Source organism: Electrophorus electricus, chromosome 8, assembly GCF_041902795.1.
Source record: "Electrophorus electricus isolate QZ-2024a chromosome 8, ASM4190279v1, whole genome shotgun sequence".
Lineage (NCBI taxonomy): Eukaryota > Metazoa > Chordata > Actinopteri > Gymnotiformes > Gymnotidae > Electrophorus > Electrophorus electricus.
Window position 1 is genome coordinate 30,649,071 of NC_137504.1, and position 21,320 is coordinate 30,670,390.

The 21,320-nt window shown below is 37.4% G+C and overlaps 2 protein-coding genes and 1 long non-coding RNA gene across 3 annotated transcripts; 1 reads left to right on the top strand and 2 right to left on the bottom strand.

Moving 5' to 3' along the window:
- Positions 1–1,640: 1,640 nt before the first annotated feature.
- Positions 1,641–15,987, bottom strand: LOC113590597 (DELTA-stichotoxin-Hmg2b-like). The gene is made up of 4 exons (XM_035527255.2): positions 15,833–15,987; positions 3,585–3,654; positions 2,456–2,601; positions 1,641–2,106 (listed from the first exon to the last, which is right to left on the bottom strand). The coding sequence occupies exons 2-4, from the start codon at positions 3,594–3,596 to the stop codon at positions 1,677–1,679; spliced, it is 588 nt and encodes a 195-aa protein (XP_035383148.1). The 5' UTR covers positions 3,597–3,654; positions 15,833–15,987; the 3' UTR covers positions 1,641–1,676.
- Positions 15,988–16,535: 548 nt separating this feature from the next.
- Positions 16,536–19,413, top strand: LOC113590596 (DELTA-sagatoxin-Srs1a-like). The gene is made up of 3 exons (XM_027030797.3): positions 16,536–16,660; positions 17,312–17,457; positions 18,582–19,413. Exons 2-3 carry the CDS (start codon positions 17,315–17,317, stop codon positions 19,009–19,011), a joined length of 573 nt encoding a protein of 190 aa, XP_026886598.2. The 5' UTR covers positions 16,536–16,660; positions 17,312–17,314; the 3' UTR covers positions 19,012–19,413.
- LOC145658992 (uncharacterized) lies at positions 17,459–18,396 on the bottom strand. The gene is made up of 2 exons (XR_014124917.1): positions 17,837–18,396; positions 17,459–17,538 (listed from the first exon to the last, which is right to left on the bottom strand). It is a non-coding gene; the product is annotated as an uncharacterized LOC145658992 (long non-coding RNA).
- Positions 19,414–21,320: the final 1,907 nt, after the last annotated feature.

Here is a 21,320-nt window from a genome sequence, read left to right on the forward strand (position 1 = left end):
GGATTAAATAGCGGAGAAAATTGAGACAACAGGTGTATCACATTAATATGTCGGTGATTGTGAGCATGGCAGGAGTGAAGTATGGCCCCTCTCTGGAGTAGTCGTGTCCATCCTGGCTGATGGCTTGCCCCCCTTTTCCTTGTGCTCCCACTCCTACATCAGATGCATCTACTTCCACCACAAAAGGCTTCCTGGGATCGGGCTGTTGTATTACCGGTGCGGTAGCAAAAGTGGTTTTTAACTCTTTGAATGACCTTACCATATCGGGGTTCTAATTCACATGCTTGTTTTGCCCCTTTAGCATATTTGTGAGTGGTTGAGCAATTGCGCTAAAAGATCTAATGAAACGTCTATAAAAATTTGCAAACCCCTCTATAAGGCCATTTTCCTCCAATTTAATTGGTAATATCTTCTTGGTTAATTTGCAATGGTTTAAGCTGTGTGTGAAGTTTTATAGTTCATCCAATTTCATTTTTGTTTTCATTCTAATAGATGGTTAGAGAGCTCTGTATGCCTAGGCCAAGGTCATTATTTTGTATGTACTCTGCCTTATGTTTTAAATGTTGATAAGTCACATTACCACATCATTTTAAGCAACAGTATTCAATCACAGCACACATTTTCGAACTCTAATTTGGAAATGAGACTGAAACAGCATTAATTATTAATTGCATTCTCACCCACACTGGACTGCAGTCACTGATGCAGAATTACATTTTCATTATGAAATTTATTCTAATAAGACAGAAGTAATACTTATTAGCCCAAAATCCATAATAAAACAATTCAAAAACCTAAAACCAAGCCCCATGGAAAGGGACCAGGAATCTAGTTCAACGGTTGGCCCACATTAGTATTAGTAACAATAGTACTGTCATTGTGTATGACTATGTATGTGACAAATAAACCAAACTTGAACATTGCAAAGGAGGCTGCTGGGGAAGGTGAGAGGGACTCAGATGAAGAGTGGCAGTTGTGCTGGTGGTTATTTGTTCATCCTCTGTGGAACACACAAGAATGGAGATATGTCTGCATCTCACACTCCTGATGTGCGTGTATATGCTATTGTCAGTAAGGTGGAGGAAGATGACAATAAGTTAATGACATTAAATATTCAAATAGAGTATGGTTCGAGCCCAGCTTACACATAGCAGAGCGACAATGGCAAGTTTTCTAAATAGACAGACAAACATGTAACATTAAACCCTGTGCAATCCCGGGGGACGTGGTTACAAACAATACACATGTGAATCCCCCTTCACGTGGCAGGTCGTACCACATAAATTGTGGGAGGAGGAGCATTCTGTGACAATCTGCAGACAAACACAATAACCATCCTTTCTACACTTCAAGAAAAGAGAACTGTGAACATGCATTTTACAGTAAAAAAAAATTATATATGTATGGTTTACATTCATTGTGTTCAAAGAAATATGATGAACAAATGCATGAAGAAAAAATAGGGATGAAAAATTCTTCTAATTGTTTCTGACAGAAACAATACAGGGACTTTTTCTAGTCAGATTAAAAACCTTTTTATTTGTAGTAGGCATACAATTATTAGAATAATTTGGTTGACATGCTAGGATTTTCAAATTTCTAAAATTCCTCTTTTTTTGGCTTGCCTATAAACATGTACATTTTTGTATTTGGTTCCTGAGTTTTGGTAAAAGGCTTCAACACAGCTGATCCCAAAATTCAACCTTCATAACTGATTTGCCTGCAGGTGACATTGTTCCCTTAACACAGATTTGTCCTGTAGAATATGCTATCCCACTCCCTGCACCTTTGCCTCTCGCGAATGGACAGTCGTTAGTGGAAGGATCATAATACAGTCGGTTGAATAGCTCATCATTACATGATATGCTTGTGTTAAAAATTCCAAGAGCAAGCCAATTTTCATAAATATTGTAGTCATAAGGCACAGAGAACATAATTACAAGTTCACCAACAGAATTGCACTCATCTGTAAGTATTGTGTATGTCAGGATCCCTACAGCTCCACAGGCTGTGTCTGAGGTTTTCGTAAATGAACATGCTTCTGTGGTCTTTTTTCGGATCGTAGGCTGTGGAGGACTGAGACAATATCCACTCTTGGTGTAGACCCTGTAGAGGAAGAGGAGTAACTCTTTCAACAAGATTCTGTCATCATTAGTCAAGCAGCATCACATTCAATACTCTAAAAGTTAGTTTTTACATTTCAATATAAACTAAATTAAAATATAATTATTTAAGTTCATAGTAAGTGCATCAAGCAAATGGACAATGTGGTAATGGACACTCATCAGCTTGATCTTACATTTTACTGTATTGTGAAAATGAGCAAAGTAGTAAATATAATCATTCTGAAATTTCTGATTCAGCTCAACATTAAACAGAATTAAAATACAATTAGCTAAGTAAGTGAAAAATTAGGTGAAAGAAATAATTCATTATAAAATTCAGTTTGACTTGCCTTGGGCTTCCCAGGGTATACTTGTCACTGTAGTTGGTGATCTGAATGACAACATTTCTTGTTGTGTTTATGTTGTTAGATATTTGGTCAATGCTGGTGCCCAGCAATGACACCCCAGCAATAATTGTTGATGGAACTCCTGCTGCCTGTTATAAATGAATGAATGAAGGAATGAATGAATAAGCCTTCTTAAGCAAATATTCTTTGTATCATATACAAAAATCTATACAGCCTAAAGTCGCAGAGGTAAATTATCACAAAAGGGGAACATTTTAACATTTTTGTAATTAATGTTTGATTAAGAACAGGAACATATTGTAAACCATTTTGTAAGGACCAATGATATTATGTCTGCTACTCTTTTGGCACCTAATTTTACAGTAAAGTTTATAATGCTCTATGGTTTGCTATATTACTACAATATTATTACAGTAACATTACAGTAGCCATACTGTAAGAAATTTAGGTATGTCCCTATTACACATTATACACATTAATACTATAAGGTATAATACTATAAGATACTACATGTTAATGTTAATAGCATGCATTTAGAAGGTTAGCACAGAAAATTTTAACCTATTTCACCAATAATGTCATACAATAAGCGCCTGACGCACCTGCCAGGGACTACATTTCCCAGAAGCCTCTGGGTTGCTCCCAATTTCTGGAGTACTAGACACACCTGCTTCTAGTTGCTTTAATCCATATAAAGCCTCCTGTTTGGTATTTCAGTTGCAAAGTCTCATTTTGCCTAGTAGACGTGTCTAAGCCTTATTCCTAAATGTCTTGCTTGTTTTCTGTTATGAACTATGCATGTTTACGTCCAAAGCTGCAGCTCTTAAGGGTACATTGAGGTAGATTTTTTATTTAAAACAACTTCATTAAAATGATAAATACTTGTATATTTCACCATAATGTTTTGAGACAGTAACGACTACTGTTCTATTTAAAAGCCTTATGGGTAAATACCAGTTTTGAGTTATGTATAACTGTTTAGTATAATAACTTTGTGGTGACTCAACCTGGAAGGGCTTAAAGCACCTGTAACGTGCCCTGTCCAAAGAAAGTCCAAGAAACTGATTAATATGTATATAATGAAGAAGGAGCAAAAATAAAGATTTATTACCATGTCTTCCATTAAACTTGCTGTATGGGAGGAGGCCACAATGAGTAACAGCACTCTTTATCTGCACAAACTACAAATGTACAATTAGTATATATACAATATAGAAATATACAATCAAACATATACAATATAGAAATATACAATCAAGCAAAAACAGAGAGGCATCAGGACATCATAGTATATCTGAAAAAAAAACAAATATATATTTATTTATTTTAATGTTTGAAACCCAATATCTAGACTAACACTGAAACAACTAGGAGCTCACTGTTCCAACATCTATCTGCATGCAGCAACTGCTGTCACAACTAGTGATCAACAAGGTACAACACAAATGCTACATCAAGGGGCAGCAGGGAGAAGGGAGATATCATCATCATCATCATCATCATCATCATCCCCACATGCAGACTTTTGAAACCAAGACCCAAGCTCAACACCAGAGCTGCTGACTTGAGATTGGAAATCATTGGTAAGTGGGACAGACTACAAAGCCATAGCAGACTACCAAGACCAAGAGAAGTAGCAGCCCAAACAGGATCCCAAGTGCAGGCTGTGCAAAGATGCCCCTGAGACAGTCCAGAACATAACAGCGGGATGTAATATACTAGCAGACAGAGCGTACATGAAACACTGTAACCGAGTGGCTGGCATAGTATACAGAAACATATGTGCTCAGTATAGGCTGGAAGTTTGGAGGTCAAAGTGGCACTCACTTTCATCCCCGCAAGATGATGGAGAATGACCAAGCTAAGATCCTATGGGACTTACAGTTCCAGACTGACAAAATGATAACCAACTGGACACAGTAGTAATGGACAAACAGCTGATGAGGGTTTGTAGTAATAGATGTAGCAATCCCAAGTGATTGCAACATCAGGAACAAGAAACATGAATATCTCAAGAAATACTAAAGGCTTGGAGAAATGTTGGAAAAGATATGGAAGGTGAAGGCAACACTGGAAATGGTTACATGTAAATTTATTAACACAGCCACTAAAGGATCAGTCATTACCCATTCCTCCTGATGCATCACTGTAGGAGTTGTCTAAGGTATTATTTGTAAGAGATGTAATCAGCTTTATATTGGAGAAACCATGAGAAGGTTTGCTGATCTGTTTGTTGGACACCTCTGGACAATCAGAATTAAGGATGTATTGTTTCCAGTGGCAAGGTATTTTAATACTAATGGACATTGCATTAATGGTGTATCTGTTTGCATTGCCAGTTGTTGCTATGGCAGTAATGAAATTAGGAAACTCAAAGAAAAAGAATAGATCTACACTCTTGGATCTTTAGAACCCCATGGAATGAATGATTTACACATCTACTTTTTCATATATAAACTGCTGGCTCCTCCTCCTCCTAATTCAGAAGCACTTTGCACAGCTGATGAAGGACCTCTGTCTGAAATGTTCTGTTTCTCTGGAAACTTTGTGCACTTTACTACAATTCTCTCTCTCTCTCTCTCTCTCTCTCTCTCTCTCTCTCTCTCTCTCTCTCACTCTCTTTCTGAATTCCATACTAGGAATACTGAGGGACAAACATATTCAAAATTAACAGCAAATGTACCCCATTACCTATATTAAAGTATCGCATAAACTATAAAACGGTGATGCATTACTATAATTTCTTCTTTTAATTATTTGTACTAAAACATAGTCATGGTATCTACCTATCATGAATTGGAGTACAGAAAAAATGTTACATTATCCAAATACTTCTATAGATTCCTTTGTATGAATATACAGTACAAATCTTAAAACAGGTATACACCAAATACACATGAGAGATACGCTGACTGTTCACATTGATTCAGTTCATTCAGGACTAGATTTGGTACAGAATGTAATTTTCCATTGTAAGCCTTTGACTGGACAGAGGAGCAAATGGACAGAATGCACAAACCATTTCAAACAAAAAACAACAAAAGTGTATACTCTACTCTTATTTTTTTGGAAAATGAAGGAAGGCATAGCTGTGTACAGTACTGTGGGCTACAGTCCTGTCTATGAATTTAATCATTTAGAAGTGGCTTGTGTAGTGCTTATAAGAGAACACAGTTTGGAATGGAAAGTAAAATGATTCACACCCAACCAGAAGAAATGGTAATACAGGTAATAATATATATTTCTCCTTGAAAAATTGGGAACAGATGCTGACCTATTAGCCCCGTCCAGTGTTGTAGGGCTAAAGTTACCACTTTTGCCTTCTTATGACCCAAATAGACTCACGTAATGCACTGATTGCTACCAACCTCAGTATCACCGATACTGAACTTTTAAGGTATCTCAAAGTATTGTCCTGATAAATATTTATTATTGTATTTTTGTGCTAACCCCTGGCGTCAGTAGCACTCAAGAGCTGTCATGCAAAGATGAAAATCTCATCCTGGATCAGGTGATTACTCTAGCTATCAGAAGTCATCTCGCACCTCAGGTTAACACAGGTCAATACAAAGAGTCTTCTGATGAACCTTTGCAATGTGGTTCATCCTGCCTCACTGCTGAGGAAAGGAAGAGTTGCATTAAGGAGGGTCTGTGTCTTTGTTGTGCTGAAGCGGGAAAATGTCATTCGAGAATGTCGGGTGTGCCCCAGTTCTGCGCCTACTCCTAAAATGTGGTGAGTTTTCCCACAAAGGGATTGATTTCAAAGTCCTTTGTCATTCCTGTCTCCGTTGTCTCTCAGTCATCTTCTTTTGTGTTTTCAGCATTAACTGACTCAGGAGCGGAGAGGAATTTAATTTGTGGCCACCTGATTCAAGACCATAATAGGGTGCAACATAAACATAACATGGAGACACACTCTATACTGAGTGATGTATTTCAGTGATGTATTGTTATGGTTTCTCTTTTGTATACAGTAACAAAAACAAACATACAAAAATATATATAATAACAACATAAAGCAAACAGGAGTGTTTCTTCGGGGTGGGCTTTGCACCAGCACAACAAACAAAAATGTATTAAAGCCAACTCAACCACTAACTTCCAGAAAACAAAAGTAAATAAAATAAATCACTCTTACCTTAACTCCCTATCACAAAAAAACAGAAATACAACAAAGACAAAAAGAACATGGCATCTACAAATCCAAACAAACGCCATATATATATATATATATATATATATATATATATATATATATATATATATATATATCACTGTCAGTACTCCTTTTGAAACTGTTTGTATCAACTCGAATCTCCAAATGGAGAAGTATTAAGTATCTGCTCTCATAACAATTAAAAACTCCTATTTATGAAGCATTACAACTAACCACTCGGTGCCCTGTGCATTTAGCCTCTAAAGATCCAGTACATTCATAAGGCTTTATCTAAGAACCTAGATAGACAGCAAAGTACTAACTTCTAAGGCCCAATTCAAAAAACTGGGACAGAAAAAGGGAACATTCAACCTCAACACCCCAATCTCAAAGAGAATCTACAACTGACATTTACTGTACCAGCTCAGAGCCCTAGAGATCTACATCTACTGTGGTGCGCGTGGTGTCTACTGACCAAGACACCACGGGGCACCGACACAAGTGATATTTAAAGAGAGGTTAAAGACTAATTGGCCATTTAGGTCATCCGTGTTGTAATGAAGAGTCATTTCTGCAGTTCACTGGTTGTCTTATAGTGCACCCTCATGTGGGTAATTTGTAAAACAAATCTTAAAACACCACAGCACAGCAAACAAACTCATAACATCACAAGGATGTAATACCACCTGCTGCAGGTATATAATATTTAATTTGGCCAGCATGGTTAACTAGAAAGTAAAGTTTCTATGTATATACATCTGGTTTTATTTTAATTAAGAATGTGTTTCCTAGGGGCTACCAGTCACAGCGTTGCTGTACCAGGGCTTTGCTGAACTGTGGCTTTGCTGGTTTGTCACCTGCTCTTGCTGTTAGCATTGGCATTGTAGAACAGTGCACTCTTGCTTGTCTATCTGGTATCCTTCCTGGGTTAACATTATTCTTTGGGATCAGGGGGTTGTTCAGTTTAGAATTTTATCTTTTCATTGTTTTAATTTGTTGTGCTTTAATTTAAAAAGTTTAAATTTGTTTCTCATATAGTTGGACTATTCAACCCTACTCCTGGAACTGTCAGGCTCACAGGAGCAAGGACCCCTGTGACACCAAGATGGCTAGCAATGGTTATAAAATATCATTTATGCCCTCAGAAGTCAAGGGTTATCACCAGTGCTGTGAACATCTGACTTTCTGATCTTTTACCAGGTCAACTTAATTGTCATAATTCACAGATTCAAATGTGACAAGCATATTGCTACTGCTTTAACCATGTCTGGTCATCTTATTTAATATGAATTACAGTGTTCATCTGGTTTTGTTTTTGGGAACTTGTCTGTTGCCTACCCATTTCATTTTTATGGATTTTTACATCATGCCATTTATGCATTTTATTATATCATGCCTAGCGCTGACAAAACAGTTAACAACTTATAATTGTGTTTACGGGGAATCTTATATGAACCAGACAAAAATATATTAGTAGTCTGTAACTTTCTAGTTAAAATGGAAGTTGTTGATAATGTGCTTATTTTTGGCTGCATGTTATAAAATGGTATGTGAACCAGATTTGGACACCATCAAGTATGAAATTAGGCAAAAATGAGCTTGTTTTATGTTTCTTTGTTTAATTATCTGTCAGTGGTTAATCAGCACTAGAAACTAAATTTGCTCATCACGCTCTTGTTCAGTAACTTAAGTAAACCTGTTACCAGGTTAGAACCTACCAGTAGCATGGTTGTGGATACATCATCATCTGAGGAAATTGCCTAATATTCAAAGTGAGTAAGCAGAACTGATATTAAGCCTTCTCCGCAATACCTGCTAAGTGTTCAGAACAGCTGGTGCAGTTTGTTGTGCTGGTGACCAACCCCGTTGAACCCCTAGACGTGTATGCTGATATCTTCTCATATGTACAATGGTTGGATCAGTAAGGCCACTGTAATTCTTAGGCATCAGGATTAGATTAGTCAATCCTGTTTTTCTTCTGTTTTGCTTAGTAATCAGTCCTAATTAATTCTCCCCCATCCCTACAGATTGCTTTAATAATGTTTTGCTTTTTGCTTTATAAACATACCTGGTTTACCATTAATCTTGTTTAGTTCATTTTGTTAGTGTTGTTTTGTTAAAGCTATATTTTTTGGAATTTGTTACTTCTGGTCAATACTAATCTATTCTAATCTGTAGCCCTGTGGGAAACAAATGTGTGCTTCCCCCTTGATGTCATATGTGTATGTATATTTATTTCCTTCCTTCTCGTTGTTTGAAAGAGAAACAGTGGGATTGTTTACAGCTTTTCATTTGTGTACTTGATTTATGAGTGTTAATGATTTGTCTTTACTTTGTCATTCAACAATAGGATGAGTGGGAGAAGGGTGGAGAGGAGAGCAAGGAGAGAGGGTGGGGAAGAAAAGGGAGAAGTCGTCTGGCATGGGCTATAACTTGAAAAATGTAGAAGTATGGTGTATGGAGTTGTACTGTCGGAGAGAGATTCTCATCCACCCACTGCTGAGGACACTGGAAAACTCCAGCGAGGAGTATCAGGTTCAAGGAGTGAAAATATGAGCTAATCAATGCTCATAGAGGTTTCTGCACAGGATAGTTAGTTACCTATTGTTGTCTGAGATAGATAACGTAATAGCTATCTAGATCGTGTGAACGGCGTTGAGTGGAAAACGGCACAACCAGAAGCGATTATCCGGACTGAGGTCTGAGATACCAGAGACATTCCACTGTCCTCCATACCCTTCCCTTGAGCTGGATTCCCCACTCCTTTGCACATGGAACTGAGTGAGCTATAATGAAATGTTTATGCTGCTCTGTGAGGAGTGAAGCAGCCATTAACAACATGGAAGTAGTTCATATATAGGGGACGCTACACCTCACCCCCCCCCCCCCCATTGCCTTATTGTATTATTGCTGATTATTCAATAAATTCTTCTAGTTGAATTCTTCTAAAAGTATTTTAGTTGAAAACATGTGGGTCATGGGTGGTGTTTTAATTTTTGATAGATGTTCAGTGACAACATTGCAGAACTTGCAACTTTGAGATGAGACTTTGAGACTGAATTAACACTATTAATTAACTTTTAATAAAAATTAATTTAAAATTCCCTTGTAATCAGAGTAGTGCCACATGTAATCCTAACATAATTTTAAATGCCATTTTAAGTGTTCATACCTGTCACAGGTAGTCCCTCCTAGTTTCCATGTTCCATGGTTTCCCTGTCTTGTGTGTTTTGGTTATGTTCCATAGTTTTGTTTTCTTCGCCCCTCATTTGGTGTTCCACACCTGTTCCTCATTTCTAAGTCTTGTTAAGTTCATGTATTTAAAACATGTCTTGTTCCCTTTGTCTTTGCTGTTCATTGAATGTGTTTGTAGGAAAGCTCGTCTGTTTTTCAAAGCCTTCGTTTATGTTAGCCCATGTTATCCTTAACCATTTGTTTTTCCTTACCTCTGTGTGCTATTTCCTAGCCTCTTTTATAGCCTGCTTTCCCTGTTTGCCTTTGTGTGCTTTTGTTTGTTTATCATGTATCTTCGTAATGTCTGTATAGGTAAACTGACTCAGCACTGTTAAAACAATGCTGGCTTTGGATTTTCCCCTAATAAATCTCGTTCTTCTCCACACATGCATCTGCCTCCTTACAGCACACAATTTTTGGTTTTGTTACTCGGATTTCATATTCTTCCTCTACTTTGTTTTGTACTCAGAATGATTGATTTAATTCCTATCTTTTAGCCTTTAGAGTTTAGCAGTGGTCCCCTTATGAATTGACCATTTTTTTCTCTGCTTTCTCTATGTAAATTGTTATATAACCTGCTTTGCACTTAGGTTTGGAACTAGTGCATCATGCAACACCACATGTTGGTGTGTGAGTGTGTTATGATACACATCTGAACCCAGTAGATAGCAGAATTTGAACTGTGCTTTTTTTTGTTCATAAAGATTTCTATTTTATTTCACATTTTCAGGAAGAGATAGTAAATAAACTAGTTAATTAATTCTGTGGAATCTTGCATCTCTGTTTGTCTTTCATTTAGTTGAAAGATTTGAGTGAGAAGTATTGTTGCATCTCATGTTATATCATATGGTTAATTTATTAATTCCCAGGGTGGCATAGTTATTAACATTGTACTGTGACTAGGTACATTGGAGACAATCTCTAGTCTTGGTATAACATGACAGCATGGCAGTAGTTTGCATACTACCTGCAGAAGGCATCATACCAAGTGAAATGGAAGGGTTCTCATCTGCTCCTTGCAAGCTCTCCACAGACATCCAACAAGCTAATATTCTCACATGCCTTCTCTTCCACCACTGCTGTGGTGAGGACATGCTTATTCTTTCCTTAAAATAGTAGTTGGTAAGATTGAGAAGAGAGTGGCTTAAATTCTAACTACCAGGACCTTCATCTTTCCTCTCTTCTGTATTCCGGCCCTGCTTTCAAAGCCACATCTTCAAAGCTATGTGGTTTCCTCCATCTATCTGAAAGCACTGCTAAAAACCCATACTACATCACATACCCTTCATCTCAACCACCAGCCCTCAAAAGACAAAGATGACACCTCAAGACTATACTCCATATCAGCACACAGGTTATAGAATGAACTAATACTGACTCTCCATACAGTCCTTTCTAATTTATTTTAAAGATGTAGAACAATTTCTCATTTTGCTTTTATTAATTTTAATAATGAAACCTTGCAAATTACTTCTCACCTAATTTTTTTAATGTATTTTCCTGTATCTCCCTTTCTCTAACAAGGCTTTAGACTCACACATACAGATTTTGTCCAAGAGGTTTTAGTGTGTAGACACCCTTAAAATGTTGTGATGCAGGTAGTTAACATACATTTAGAACTGCACTGTACATTTGTCTGATCAGTTTAGGCAAATTGTGTAAGCAGCGCCCTAAAATTATCTATCTAATGCCTGGCCTAAAGCATTTTAAGTCTAACCAATGTTGAAAACCTGAGAGGACCGCCCCCCCCCCCCCCCCCCGTGACATTTTTCATGTTTTGGGGGGTTTTGGGTTTTGGGTGGAGCTTGATCATTAGTCATCAAAGTCTCCACACTACACAATCTACACTGAATGAAACACCACACACTTAAAGATTATGCAGAATAACAAGATTCTTGACCATTTTTTTTTCTTATTCTCAAAAACTCAAGGGTGTTTCTTGAGAATTAATCTGGCTTTAGATCTAAACAAACATGGTGGATGACGCTCGCAATTTCTGCCCAACTCCTTTCTTAGTTGCTGTTATGGTATGTGTTACATTATACAGACATTCATGCTATTGCCACAACTCAAGTTTATCCTCTTTCACTGAAGCCCCCTTAGTTATTGATCTAACCACCATGCTTACAGTTACATTCAGCTCAGCTCTCATTGGCTGATGGTCTTTCAGGAATGATGCCATCAGTGTGTTCCAAGTATAGCAAGCTCTAGCTGCTTCTTATTAATGTAATACTAGAGAACACAACATACTTTTCATGCAAGTTAGATAGATATTAGCCTGACTAAGAAAGCTAGTTGAACTGTGCTATGATCACAATTGTCATAGTTCTATTCCAGCAGTAGTACACTCCTGATTTTCTTCTGATCTAGCGAGTGACTGCACAGAGCATGCAGACATAACAGGAAATTTTGGACAGAGGTACTTTGCTTGCACAGCTGATGATGGACCTCTGTTTGAAACATCCTGTTTACAGTTTTGAAAATCTGTTTATCTTTTACTAGAGTACACTGCAGTTACTCACCAAAAATCCAAAAATCAGTCAATGAAGTATACAAAGCAATGGGGAATAGGCAAAGAGGGTAATCCAAAAGCAGGCAGCAATCCAACAAACCAGAAGAGCAATGACAAACAGCTCAGAACCGTAATACAAGCTGACGAGACTTCGCAAGGAATTGTAATTAATACAATGTCCATAAGTATTAAAGTGCCTTCTCACTCGAAATAATAAATCCTTAATTCTGATTGTCTGAAGGTATTCAACAAATCAATCAGCAAGCCTTCTCATGGTTTCTCCAATATAAAGCTGATTACATCTCTTACAAATAATACATTAGACAACTCCTACAGTGATGCATCAGGAGGAATGGGTAATGACAACTGATCCTTTAGTGGCTGTGTTAATAAATTTACATGTAACAATTTCCAGTGTTGCCTTCACCTTCCATATCTTTTCCAACATTTCTCCAAGCCTTTGGTATTTCAATAATGCATGAGGAGGAATGGATGACAACTGATCCTTATTTTATTGGACGTGTTAATATATTTACATGTAGCACATGAGCATTTGCAGGTTACAGCACCACAGTTATTATCTGAATGGTCATTTTTCATTTAATAGTCCATTGCAGCCCGCTCCTGCAATTAAACCTAAGATAGCACAACACCCCTCACTGAAAGTCTCCTTATCATGATGATATGGAATACCAGTCACTGCCCTGTGGAGCAATCAGACCCTTATCCCTAGGATACCTCATCACACCACTCTGAGAGGCTTTGACAAATACCAGAATACCTTTGGCTCTGCTAAAAGGGTACTCCCTTCCCTTATCAGGTCTTCACACCACTCTGTAAGGAAGGTTTATTACCTCACCATAGTGTCATATTTTATGTTCATCTTATAGTGTGTTAGTTTGTCTTAAACCATGTAATTTGTTTTCCACTATTCTGTCAAGATAGTCAAATTTTTGTTTTGCATGGTTGGTAAAGTTAGAATTAATCCTGTTTGGCCAATAGTAATTAATACTAATTAGCCAACCTTTTTACAAACTACATCTGGGATACGCTGTTGCATTGACACCAGCAAAGTCAAGGAACCGTTCATCTCAGCTCTACACTCTCGGTGAAGCTCAGGTTCGCCAATTCAGGACAACTTCTCATACGGGGTTGTTGGCAGCACACTGGAATATTCAGGATCAGGTGTATTTCCATCTTACCATGGCCACACCTAAACGTCAGTGATCCCTTTGCGCAGATGGGTCAGCCAAATTGACGATTGTCCCTGGAAACTAAAGAGCTAAATTAATTCCATTCTTACACTATCTCAGGGTGTCTATAGCGAGTTGCATTTTCTGGAGATAATCCTGTTCAGGTTAATATTTCCTCCCCTCGTTAGTCAACATAATATCAGGAATAGGAATCTCCTCCTCTTTAAGCAACTCTCTGATAGTGACGTTCACTGCCAGCTCCGTTAACTTCTAATAGGCTAGTCTTAGTTAGCACCCTGGCTAAAGAGTTCTCAGGCTTGTGCAAAGGTTCATCCCTCTGATCACAGTTATTGTCTTTGTTGTTGGTTTATTATTATTTGAGTAATTTTCTTTACCTTTTCCAATCCACTTTCTTTCCTCACTCAGTTGTATTCTGTATGCCTGAGCCAAGTCCATCATAGTAGTCTATAGTCCTTCCACAACATCAATAATTTGTTTCCTCATTGATTAATAAACTTCCCATTTATTCAACAAGTTGGTTGTCATGGCAAATATATTTGAAGCAATGGTATTCGGTCACTGCACAATATATGAACTAATTTAGGAATTAGAATGATATTAATGTTAATGAGCCTTAGGTAGTTCACCATTGTTAGTTGATGTATTTTTCCTATATTTTAGGGTGGTGCCCCTTTGCAATAAGTGATATGATTATGTACTTTTGCTACAATGGTCATTTGTCATTCTATCTTGTGATTGGATGTGTTGACTTAATTAACCCACCATTGCAATAGACTGTCACGGAATGCTCCTCTTCCACTGGTCATGTGGTATGGCTCACTGCGTGCAGTGGGAGTTGACTGTGTCTTGTTTGTAATCATGCCTATGTTGTTTAGTCTTGTCATGTTTGTATGTTTGTTTGTGTGTGCATTACTGTCAGTCATTGATCCTGTTCGTTTTCATATTTGTGCCCCTGTTCACCTTATCACTGCCCGTGTTTGTGTTCACTACTTGTGTTATATGTGAGTGTCAGTGTCATGGATGTGCGTCAATAAAAGTGTCTCCATTGAGCAAGTCTGTACATCCTGCTCCTTGCCCTGTGCCACTTGGGCTGTTACATAGACCTGTTCTGCCTGCTTGTTTGCTGTGTGCAAACAAGAGCTGCTGCTGTAGCAGAAAATGTTTTCCACATATTCTCTACCACTGACACTACAATATACTGTGTGCATCCCTACTTCCAAGGGTACATGTACTTGATTATCCTGGGACCTCCCTGGGTGGTCAATCCTCTTTGGGAAGGGGCTTCCAATATTCTTGGAAATAAATAAATTTTGATTTCTGCTTTTTTATACTTTGTTATTACAGAGATACTTAGCAACAGATTTTGTCTTTCATCACAGGTTTGTTACAAGCAAAAGGGGTTTGTTCTTCCAGCACACAGATCTGTTACCTAATTTCTATGTTGTTCACTATAGAGCCATTATCAGACCTGTTTGAAAAATGAAAGGAGTGGAAAGAGAGAGCTAGCAAAAAGACAGCAGGCAAGTCCTAACACATATCTGGCAGAAAACAGGTGTGCCTGTACTGCGCCAAACAAAAAATATGTTGGAATAACATAATCTAACTTGCGATTAGCTACATTTGCTATAATTTATTAAAAAAACATGTGGATAAAGGACCAGAGGAATTTCATTCAGAGCAGCAAGTAATTATTTTTAATAGTTAATTTTAATAGTTAATAATAACAACATTGTTTTTGCTGTCATAACCAAACAAAATTGGCCAACCTAGCAACTAACTAGTTAAATGAGTTCTGTTGACCACAGAAACATGCAGTCACTTAGGGAGAAAAAGGCAGGTGCTGTTCCCTTTTCTGGTAAATGCATACCAACCAACCTCATAAAGAACACAAGAGTATAAATGCATTAATTGTCTTTGTATAAATGCATTAACTGCTTCCAACAGTTATGATGAAATGCCACTTTTAGAAAAACAGCACAATATAATATTACTATGTTGGTCATTTTTAGCCTAAACAGTGCCTAGCCACAGATCAGCATTTCAAGGTTTACTTACATAACATTATTTTTTTTTTTAGCCCAGGAATTAATGTTGTAAATCATTTTAACATGTTAATTGAAAAAGTAAAATGTAATCTATTACATTTTGAAAGGTAGTTCAACAACTTTCCCTGTTGGTTTCCAATGTATGATGTATAGCTTTACTGTCTCACACACATGGTGAGTTGCTATTATTTCTCTTACCTTCTTTTAAATGAAGATCTGTTCCTTCTTATCAAAGATTCACAGAAGCGATCACAATCCTTTAGCTTTCGAATAGCTTATACCACAAAGATTCACAGAGGTAGAGAATTAGGGGGAGGAGCATCCATGTGCGAGACTTGTCAAGGCTAGTCTCTCCTGTTCTGTGCGAAGCATGTGCGAGGCTAGTCTCTCCTGTTCTGTGCAGCCACTCCCTGTGTTCAAGAGGAGGTGTCCTCCAGGCACACGTGGAGAAAAGTTAGATGGGACAAAACTGCTGTGAGGCAGAAGTGTATTGTACTAGATTAAAATGATATGTATGTCTAAAGCATCCACTTCCAATTTAAAAGGACGCTCAAACCCCAGGGTAGCAGGCACAAGGGAACAACATAGCGACGCCTTTAAACTGTAAGAGGCGATACAACAGAAGCAAAATTGCGACAAAACCCTTTTTGGTAATAACCGAACAGCCCCATAAATCATTGCATTTTTTTCTTAGAGATATAAAAACCCAAAACAGTGAATGTGATGGTTCTGATTTGACATTACATGACTACATTACAATACATCACTATTGCTCTGTGCCAGGTGTGTTGTCAGGGACTATTCTGTTAGGCGTAATTATACATTGGCAAAGGGAGTAACGTGTGGCTTGTAGGTGTGTCCTGGGGCAAGAACAAAAACTTTATGCTGTGCTTCTGAAGTCAGTCTACCATGCATCCATGTAACCTGCAGAGTGAATGTTCTTAAACTGTTAACCATTATCTGAAATCGTTACTTCTGAATTACACCCTTGGGCTGACCTCATATTTAAATAAAGGGAAACATTCAGTAAGTAGATTACATCTTACAAAAACTACACTTTTTTACAGGTTGCTATGCATGCTAAAATAGTAATTAAATATAGTTTTCATTTTTCATGTAGTTCAGTTTTCACAGCTCCTCTGAGGTAATCATCAGCTTTGTTAGAGCAGTGTGCTGCTGTGATCAAGATGATTCATTATACAAACAAGTTGTAACAAATCTAGTATTTTTAAAAAAGGTAGGGTGATAATCTTGTTTGTTCGATGGTGAACCAGCAGTGAAACCTTATTAAGCCATAATACTGATATGTTTGCTATCTTAAAATAAGATACAAATAGCCTAACAAATAGAATTAGAGTAAAATTGGATTTCATACGGTCACACCAGGAGAGCATTTTAGTGAGAAGTGTATACTGAATCCGACCAAAGTATATCCAGATACTACAAAGTATTTCCAGAATATATCCAGGCCCATGATATCATTGATTCTTGTCTTATTGTTTTTCAACATCTCCAATTAACAGTCCAACAACTGTTAAACAAAAAGCTGAAAAATGTTATGTTTGCTTTTTTATGACAATTAACACCTGAGACTTTAGGTTGTATGGGTTTTTGTGAGTAATGATAATGTTTGTTTATTAAGGATTATTCATTCTTTCATTTAATATTTCACAACAGGCAATGGCATTCATATCAAGAATTATGCCTGGGGTGTCACTGACAGGCACCAGCTCTGAACAAATATCTCAGAGCATAAACACACGAAGAAACATTGTCATTGAAATTTCCAACTATAGCAGCAAGTACAAACTGGGAAACCCAAGGTAAACAGAAATGATTTTTTTTAATGAATTGATTTTTTAACACTAATTGTGTGCATTCCAATGCTGCTATGGGGTTACAGGCTGAGAAGATAAAAGGAGAAGGCATCAGACACCATTAACTTGATGCACTGACTATGAACTTAGTTATTTACATTTTAATTCAGTTTAAAGGTGAACAAATTGATTCAGATAGTCAAAACATTTCACAATGATTCAAATTCTAGCTAGATCTTAATCACAATAAAACTTTGCTCAGTTTCCAAAAACATTGAAATGTAAAAACTAGGGGAGGGACTCGATTAAATAAATTAATCTAATTAATTAGAAGCTTTGTAATTAATTAATCGAATTAATTAATCTTTACAATAACCTGTTTTACCTTCCTTTCCTCATCATACAGCTGCTGGATTTTTTTTCGACATTGTCTTTCTGGACGGCAGTTCGTAACTTGCATCAGATGACGCAATTTGCAGCGTCTCTCGTAACCCTTTATCTTCGACCACAGAGAGCGGTCTACAGTCCATAGCAATCCATCTCGCCAGTGAATTGGTCAATTTGTCTAACGTGGACTTTGACATTTTGTTTCTGAATGTGAACCCCGACATGTGGTCGAGTGTTGACTGGCGACACTGTTTGCTCGTACTAGGAATGCCATCACATTTAGCAGCTAAGTTAACATTACTGACCTGCGCGCTAGCCCCAACATGTTTTGCGTTGAGGCGGTAACGAAGGGTGGAAGTGCTCCTGTGATAAGCAAACTCCTTCCTGCATAAAGTGCAAATAACAACATTTTTGTTTGTACTTCCATCTGGAAGTTTCTTGTATTTAAATTTCCCATCCACCAGCACAGCCCCTTCCATCATCTCCATCATGCTCATCACATTGTGCGTCAATATAATCTGTATGCCTGGAACTCGTGTACTGAGAAACGTTCCACGGTGCAAAAGTGTGATTAAAATGCGTTAAATGTTTTAATTCGTTATTTTCCCTGTAATTAATTAATCGAAATTAACGCGTTAAATTCCCACCCCTAGTAAAAACTAACTATTACAGTATTGAATGTGATGCTGCTTGACTAATGATGACAGAATCTTGTTGAATGAGTTACTCCTCTTCCTCTACAGGGTCTACACCAAGAGTGGATATTGTCTCAGTCCTCCACAGCCTACGATCCAAAAAAAGACCAAAGAAGTATGCACATTTACTAAAACTTCAGACACAGCCTGTGGAGCTGTAGGGGTCCTGACATACCAAATTCTCACCAATGAAATGGGTTCTGTTGGCGAACTTGCCATTATGTTCTCTGTGCCTCATGACTACCGTTTGTATGAAAATTGGTTTGCTTTTGGTATTTTTACCACAGGCATGCCATGTAATGAATATCTATTCAAGCAAATGTATTATGATCCATCCACCAAACACTGCCCATTCACCAGAGGCAAAGGTACAGGGAGTGAGATAACATATTGTAGAGGAAACATCAGTGTTAAGGGAACAATGTCACCTGCAGGCAAATCAATTATGAAGGTTGAATTTCATGATTGGTTGTCTTGAAGCTGTCAAGAAATACATACATTGCTTACTTTGTTATCTATAAATCTTATAGTTACAAATGTATTTGTCTGAACTATTAATCCATATGTCTGAGTTTAATAATTGTTGAACTTTAGTCTGTCTCACCCTAAGTGGAACAGAACACAAGATCTGAATAACAGGAAATGTGCATGTTTACCTTTTCCAAAACGTTATGGTAAGAATGAGCTGGCTTCCTTAAAGGAATGGAGTGCTTGAGGAAAAACAAAGAGTGGGGGGGGGGGGGTCAGGGAAACACAAGGGTGGAGAGGAACTATAAAAATGTGTGTGTGACAATGTTTGGGACTCTCCTCCACCCAGCGACTCTGTGAAAGAGATTGAGGCCCTTATGCATAAAGTTATAAATAAAGCATTAAAATATTATCTTCTGCTTAAGTTGTGGTTGATTTCCAAAGTTCCACCACAGAAGGCTTTTACCAAAATGCAGGAATGTGCTCAAAAAAAAAGGTTTTAGAAAACAAATTTGAAAATTGATACATTTTTAAACTGCCTGTCAGCCAGTTAAGATAATAATTCTATTCCTACTACAAATAAAAAAAGTTAATCTGACTGATTTTTTTTTGGGTTGGATAGCATGTTCCTGTCCCATTCACAAAAAAAATAATAATAATAACATTTAAATAAATAAATAAATAAATAAATAAATAAATAAATAAAAGCTATTAGGACTGGTATAGATCAAATATTTGCACATTAGGCCTTGAAGACAGAACAGTATTACAGCTGATATCTAAAACGAGAGGCACCTCTGGTGTTTTCTCTAGGATGTTTGCAGTAAGATTTAGATTCAGTAGCCAGCAACACCAAAATAAACAAAACAGTGTGCGAGAGAGAGAGAGAGAGAGAGAGAGAGAGAGAGAGAGAGAGAGAGAGAGAGAGAGAGAGAGAGAGAGAGAGAACCATTGTTCATCCCCAGATCACAGCAGGGTTGTGTATTCTCTCCTTTGTCATCTGCACTTATACAGCCAATTGTCAAGAAAAATAATTTTATAGTACAATAATTGACATTAAACATTAAACCTCTGACTGATTCTGTGTGAAAAGGGCCCATCATGTTTGTTTTATCTGAGGAAGCTTAGATTCTTTAACATTCATAAAAACCTTAATGAAAATCTTTAAAATGACTTTTAAAATGACTTTTAAAAGTTGTTTTGTTTTTCAGTGATCTGATAGTTTTATAACTTGAATGTGAAACATAAGCAGAGCTTAAACACAGCAGTATTATCGAGCAAGCTAGCATGGTCATTGGAGTTCAGCAGAGATGTGAGCTTTGTGCAAGAAGGTCTGTGAGGAAGACCTGGACTGTGCACTTGGTCTGTTAGCATCCACTACACTTTGATGTTCCTCTTCTCCTATCTGACACTCAATAAAGAATGCAAATGTATTTACCCATTACATTTTAAACATTTTAATTGAATCCCCAGGATAGAAAAGATAGATAGCTACCAAATGTGACATTTAGTGAATTTGTTTCAAATGTACATTTATTTTCTTCTTGTTTTTCTGTAATGCTCCTAACCATAAACAAATTAAGGAGATTTGCTCTCTACATACAATCTTGCTCTCCTATGTTTATCTATGCATCGGTAGATCTCTGAATAGAGAATTATCCAGGTTAGGATTGTAATGTACTCTTACAGAATTCCAGAATAACAGATCTGTGAATATATGGTCAGCACCAGTTACTAAGTGATGAGCGTTAGTGTTACAGGACCAGGGTTCATATTAGGGATATAAAGATGAATGCACAAGGGATTAAAAGGGAAAGGAAAGTGGGCTTTTCAGCTCACACTAAATGTTGACCAGATACAAACCAAGTACATGCACAAATACATGCTCACATAATGAAACTGAACTCTATTATATACATGGGTAAGCACTAGTAGCAGTGGTCTCTTGTGTAATTAGTCAGTCAGCTGAAAGTGTTGTGTGCAGTGCAAAGACACGTCTATGTGTGAGGCTGTGCTGAATGGTATCTGATTTGCCATTCAGCCTTTTTCCTCCTGCTCCTTTGAAGTCCAAGAATGATGACACTGAGCCAAAATGGTCGGATCTTCCCTCCCATCCTGAACTACAATGAGGACTGGTGATGGAACAAGTAACTGAGGAAAAACTACACACACAAACACACACACACACACACACACACACACACACACACACACATACACAAACACATGCACACACATACAAACACACCCAAGCAGAAACACCAATGTATCTGGAAAACCATGTTTTTCATTGAACTTATTATTAATAGTTAAATATTG